The sequence below is a fragment of the Brassica oleracea genome, chromosome C4 (assembly GCF_000695525.1).
Source record: "Brassica oleracea var. oleracea cultivar TO1000 chromosome C4, BOL, whole genome shotgun sequence".
Taxonomy (NCBI): Eukaryota; Viridiplantae; Streptophyta; class Magnoliopsida; order Brassicales; family Brassicaceae; genus Brassica; species Brassica oleracea.
Window position 1 is genome coordinate 21,202,577 of NC_027751.1, and position 6,484 is coordinate 21,209,060.

At 37.4% G+C, this 6,484-nt stretch overlaps 1 protein-coding gene across 1 annotated transcript; it reads left to right on the forward strand.

Moving 5' to 3' along the window:
• The first annotated feature begins 432 nt into the window (after positions 1-432).
• LOC106338368 (glutamate receptor 1.1-like) lies at positions 433-5,258 on the forward strand. The gene is made up of 5 exons (XM_013777364.1): positions 433-682; positions 2,785-4,028; positions 4,124-4,436; positions 4,518-4,843; positions 4,929-5,258. The coding sequence occupies exons 1-5, from the start codon at positions 433-435 to the stop codon at positions 5,256-5,258; spliced, it is 2,463 nt and encodes an 820-aa protein (XP_013632818.1).
• The last annotated feature ends 1,226 nt before the right edge of the window (positions 5,259-6,484 follow it).

Sequence of the window (6,484 nt, forward strand, 5' to 3'; positions counted from 1 at the left end):
AAATGTTACCAAAAAATAAGTTTTTCTAATACATGGAGTTTTGAATAAGTATTTTACTCATTAAATAAATGGTTTTAAAGTATGAAGAGAGAAACAGTTTTGTAAAAGAGAGACTGATTAAATACTCTAAAGCCATTTGTATTTTTTCAGAATTTATGTTTGAAAATTCGTCTCTCTCTGATGCTGATATTTGCCCATGTTAATTTCAAAGAACAAACCCTTTATTCTTTTTTTTTTTTTCAAACCCTTTATTCTTCCTTTGACTGAGTTCATAACTTGTATGACCTAAGAAAAAAAAAACTTGTATGACTTGGTCGACAAATTGACAAGAAATCCTTCTAGCTTCTTCGTTCTTTCCATATAAAAAGACAAAACACCATTTTAACAAGTTAAAAATTGGCGGGGAGCGGAGCATAGCTAAACAATACTTCAATGGAGACGCTTGCCATCCTTATCCTCGTCTTTTTCACTATTAAACACGGAGGAGCTGAACCAAATAACGTATACCAAGAGGTTCGGGTTGGATTGGTTGTGGAGTTTGGTTCTGCTGAAGGAAAGATCCTCAAAAATTCGTTTTCATTAGCCCTCTCAGATTTTTATCGCATCAACAATGGCTATCGAACCAGAGTCTCTGTTTTAGCCAGAGACTCCCGAGGAGACCCTCTCCTTTCTCTAGCTGCCGGTTCGTTTCATTTTCTTTTTGTTCTAGTATCTATTATTCTGTTAAAAGGGTCAAACGCTCGGATGCTCTTCATGAGGCGAAATTCATTATGTCATACTCTTACTTATTCTCACATAGTCTTGTCTATTCTGATACTCTTCGTATGGATGGGCAATGTCGAAAGTGTCCCTCTGTACATGACCAATCAAAATCGAGCAAAATCAGGGTCTTAATTTATTCATTTTATTCAGAGTTTATTTTATTTTATTCTTTCTCTCTCCGGTGGTGGCGTTTATTTCTCTCTCTCCTCCGTTTCTTGGTTTCGCGGTTTTTTGGCGAGAGCGCAAATCAGCGATTCCAATATGCGGCTTGGATGCCGAATCATTGAGCAGCAGGCCCAGAGCAATTGATCCCCAACCTAGGTCAAATCAACTTCAGGTAAAGCAGTATCTTGGTCTGTATCGATGATATTAGATAGATTTCATATTTGGGTCAATTGAATCGAATTAGGGAGGAATGAGAAAGTTTGGATTGTGTGTATGTTAGGGAAGTGGATAATCAACAACTAGAAGGGAATGTCGGGAATCAAAAATGCGAATTTTGAATCCTGTTAGGATATTATTGGAAACGGCTAGAGTAGAAAAGTGTAAGTAGGTGAAACTTTACTCCGTAACAAAAAAGTGTAACAATGTATAACTTAGTATAACTTCAATAGCATAACTGTATAACTAGGTTTAACTTTGAATGGTTATTTTTTTGTACAACAGACAATGGGTTATTCTTCTACAAACATACACTTCGACTATGATGGACATTATGCAAAATATGGAGATGATTATGAATGGATTCCAAGCGATGGTCGTTTGTATGCTATATATCCTTTAAGACATCATCATTGGATGAGATCACTTATTCGTTTTTGAAGGAGAGGATATGCAAGAAGATGGCCATTTTTCTGTGTACGAAGAGTCTGAAACTGAATTACATTCCACTGGTAGTAGAACCTAAGAGGCAATCATATATTTTGGATGATGAAGATGTGTTTGTGTATTTGACATCAGTGGATAAAGAGGAAAGAAGAAGTATTTTGCATGTAGAGGTCATCGAAGAAATGGAAATAGTTCCAATAACAGAGCAACAATCAAAGTTGAGAAAGAAAGCTCATATGGTGGGAACTATGGTGAGCTTGCGAGTGGATTACCAGAAGTTGAAGGTAATCCGGATGCACTCACTCTGTTTACTCCCATTGAAGAAGCATAACAATATCTAGAGGGGATTGAGCAGGTGGAGAATGTTGTGAATGGAGAAGCCGACGAAGGGGGCATTGGTTTGGATAACAGGGACAGCGTGAACAATGGGTCTCCAATTCAACTCCTTCTCCGAGTTCCTTTTGTTCTTCTCCGGGTTCCTTGTCTTCTTCTCCGGGTTCCTTTTCTTTTCCGGATTCTTTTTCTTCCTCTTTATCACTTGAATTTTCTTCGTTTTCATCTGCACCGGGTTCTCCATTTGGGGGAGGTCTCTCGGTTTCCGGGTCGACAGATTTTTCGACGGTGCTTCCGTTTACGACCTCATCCCAGTTACTTCTCTGGTGGTTTCACATGTGACCATAGCGGTTTCTTCCACTATAGTACTAGCCCTGTCTTCTTTCGTCTTCGGATCGACTCGATTCAACATTATTAGGGTTATGAGAATTTCAAGAAGCAAACGGTCGAGAAAGAATGAGTGAGAGACAGTGAAACATTTCCCTTATTACTGGAGAAACATATTCGGGAATTCTAATTTTTTCTAGAATTAGGGATCCGGTTTTTGTGGGTCGTTGTTGGGTTCGGGAATGGATAGTCCTAGGTAGAATTGTAATTATCTAACTTTCTTTTTATTTTATTGTCTTTTACTAAATTTTCTTTTTAAAATAAAGATTTAATAAACTAATAAAAAAATGAGGAGTACTTGAAATTTTTTTTTTTTCATCCAGGAGCACCGGAGCAATTGATTCCTATTAAAACATATATTCTATTAAAACGGGAATATGATTTTTTTGTTAGACAGACACCTAGACGTTGTCTAACCCGATTTTTAGAACAGTGTTCTTACCGTTTCTCATTTGTGTTCCCTAAATGAAACAGCTACAGATCTTATCAAAAAAACAAAAGTGGAAGCCATTGTTGGTGCACAATCACTACTGGAAGCAAAGCTCTTGGCAGCTGTTAGCGAGAAGGCTAAAGTTCCAGTTGTATCTGCCCTGGCACCAAGTTCCTTGTCCTTGAAGAAATACAATCACTTTCTTCAGTTAACTCACGATTCAACATCAGAGGCTAAAGGAATCTCGAGACTCATACATGATTTCAACTGGGAATCAATTGTGGTTATATACGAGGAGGGCGTTGATGACTGGAGAGAGGGTCTGCAAATACTTTTGGAGCATTTCCAAGATGATGGAATCCACATCGATCGTACTGTTTCTTTTGCTGAATCAAGAGAAGATTATACTGTGATGAATCAGCTACGGAAGCTGATCAAGTCCTCAAGATCAGCAGTTTTCGTGGTGCATATGTCTGAGACTCTTGTTTCTCGTCTCTTCCGATGTGCGGAGAAGTTAGGAATGATGGAAGGAGGGTATGCTTGGATCCTCACAGCGAGAACCATGAATAAGTTTTATCACTCGGATCACAGGTCGATGCAAGGGGTCATTGGTTTCAGATCCTACATTCCAGAGTCTGAAGAACTTACCAATTATACTTCAAGATTGAAGAAATTAATGGTTGGTGATGATGATGAAAATGCCAAGATGGAAACAAAGCTAACTAGTGTATGTGCACATGATATTGCATTTATTCTAGCAAAATCAATAGAGAAGATAGGGAGGCTAAGAGAATCTTCACATCTATCACCATCAGATCTTCTTGAGGAAATTAAGAAGAGTATATTTAAGGGTTTGAGTCATGCTGACATTGGTCACAAATTTCTTTCAGGATCAGGAATATTTGAGATTGTGAATATGGTAGGAACAGGGGAAAGAAGAATAGGATTATGGAGTTGTGATCATTTCGTTGGAAGAAGAAACATTATGGCTTCTTCTGTTAATGAACTTGAAACCATCATCTGGCCTGGTGGGTCTTCTAGAATCCCGGGACACCGTTTTCTAGCAGAGAACGGTGGAAGGAAGCGGCTCAGGGTCTTGGTTACCTCAAATAACAGGTTTCCGCATCTGGTGGCGGTGCGTCATGATCCTGAAACGGGTTTTAGTACTGTCACTGGATTCTCCATAGAAGTTTTCAAGACTTGTATTGCTTCTTTTAACTATGAGCTGGAATTCATACCTTATGATGGAGACAACTATGACAAACTTGCTTTTGAGTTATCTACTCAGGTTCATATTGCATTACCTTTGGGAGTGTGTTCTTGATGATCATTCCAGTAAAACAATAATTCTAATAAAATGCTTTTTTTTTTCTGGCAATACAGAGAGACAAATATGATGCAGCTGTTGGTGACATCTCCATTACTTCCAACAGATCTTTGTATGTTGATTTTACCTCGCCTTACACTGACATGGGTTTTGGAGCCCTGGAACTAAAGAAAAAGAGAGAGAGCATGTGGACTTTCTTTGACCCTTTTGACATATCCTTATGGCTAACAAGTGGAGCTTTCTTCATCTTGACCGGCTTTGTTGTTTGGTTGGTTGAACGGGCGGTTAATCCTGAGTTCCAAGGCACTTGGGGGCAGCAACTTGGTATGATTCTCTGGTTTGGTTTCTCTACTCTTGTGCTTCCTCATGGTAAGTTTATTACTATTAAGCCTAAGCTTACGTTCCCCTTTTAAAGTTCTGTTGTAAAAAGTATGAGGTCTTCTTTAACAGGAGAGAAGCTTCAAAAAATGTCATCAAGATTTTTAGTCATAGTTTGGGTTTTTGTGGTGCTGATATTGACTTCAAGTTACAGCGCAAATTTGACATCAACCAAGACAATTTCTCGCATACAAATAAGCCAGCTGGTTAGCCCTGAGAAGGTTGAAGTTTATAGAAGAAACATTTTGTATAACTTTGAGGATAACGCTCAAGCTTTAAGGAACGGAACTATCAGTTATGTAGCCGCTGAAACGCCGTATCTCCTTGTCCTTCTTGGACAGTATCCTGGTGTCTTCAACATGATAGTTAAAGAGAGTGGTGGAAACGGCTTCGGATTTGTATGTGCCTCTCTTCAAAATTCAAAATTCTTGGTTCGTCCTCATTGGTTTTTCCCTTACTAATTGGTTCTTTTTATAATTTCAGATGTTTCAGAGAGGGTCTGGTTTGGTTGCTAACGTGTCCAGAGAAATCATTAAGCTAAGATCATCAGGAATGTTGAAAGACAAAGAGAAAAGATGGTTCCAAAAGATGGATTCTTTTACTCTAAACCCAAACACCGACACGTCTGAAAACGATGATGCATCTAAGCGTCTAACCATTCAAGAGTTGGGTGGTCTGTTCATCATTGCTGGGGTTGCCCATGCTCTTGTACTAGTTGTGCATCTCTTTCATACGCGTGGAGAGATATTGCGTGTTTTGTGGGAGTCTCGACTGTTCCTCAAGCTGCAAAGCTTCTCATGCTTGGATAAGTAAAAAATATCCATCATTCTGAATTTACTATAGCTTTTTGGCAGAAGATTTCTTAAGTTACAAGAATAACAAAGTAAAATAATTTTGAAATGAATGTCACATGTTATTTAGCGCTATGAGTTTCAAGTTTGTTACACAGTAAAATCTTCATAGATTAATAATGTAAAGACACTGATATTTTATTAATTTATAAATATTTTTTTTTTATAGATTTACACATATAATTTTTTTAATCTAAAGTTTTAAAACATTTACTTTCATGATCTTAAATACTCAATAAACTTTGCGTATTTGACTTTCATTTTTTTGTTAGATTATTAGGTTTCTGGTATATTGAAGATACACATCCTAAAATGTAAATTTGTTTTAGATGTAATTTTACAAAATAACACCAAAGTATTTTATGGTGATATGGAAAGGACGAAACAACAAAGTCTTTAGTAATTTGGATATTGATAAACTGGCGGAAAGAGAGTCTTTACTCTGGGCTGAGGCGCGGTAACTCACTAACACGAGAAATCGACCAAACTCGTTCACCAGTAGAGGCGATAATTGCGACTATTCCAGGTCGAAGGTGTTTTACAGATGGGTCATGGAAAAATCAAGACGCATTTTCGTAACAAGGGTGGTATAGCACGCTGGAAGGTTTTGTTGGTTTAATGGGAGCGAGAAATACAAGAGCGAGCCAGTTGCCACTTCACTCGGAGATGGAGGCTTTTATATGGGCAATGAAGTGTATGAGAAATCTACGACAATTTAATGTTACTTTTAAAACAGATTGTTCTCTGTTGGTGAAGATGGTTTCAGAACCAGAAGAATGGCCTGCATTTGCAAGTTATCTGGAAGATATAAAGATCCTGAAAAGAAGTTTCCACAGCTCAGAGCTGATCCATATACCAATGACGCATAATTCAAGGGCGGACAGTCAAGGACGTAGTGCAAGAAAGCAACCCTCGTTTGTAGTCCATATGGATGCAGAGCTACCAGTTTGGTTTACAGAGTCTATATGAGTCTGTTTGTTGCTGACAAAAAAAAAACACCAAAGTATTTTAAATTGATAAAAATTGGAATCTTTTTTAAAAAAATACAATACGATATTTTATTTATACTTATAGAATTTTTATATTATTATGATGTAAGATTATATATACTTTAATTTTTTCCAAAATTTATTATTATATTACTTTATTAAATAGTGTCAGGTCCAAGATGGATATAGTTATGAACAT

Excerpts from the sequence above, each read along its gene's own strand:
- LOC106338368 (XM_013777364.1), top strand. The coding sequence starts at position 433 with ATGGAGACGCTTGCCATCCTTATCCTCGTCTTTTTCACTATTAAACAC. Across the intron at positions 683-2,784 it reads TCTCCTTTCTCTAGCTGCCG|CTACAGATCTTATCAAAAAA; the intron begins GTTCGTTTCATT and ends TAAATGAAACAG. Across the intron at positions 4,437-4,517 it reads TACTCTTGTGCTTCCTCATG|GAGAGAAGCTTCAAAAAATG; the intron begins GTAAGTTTATTA and ends CTTCTTTAACAG.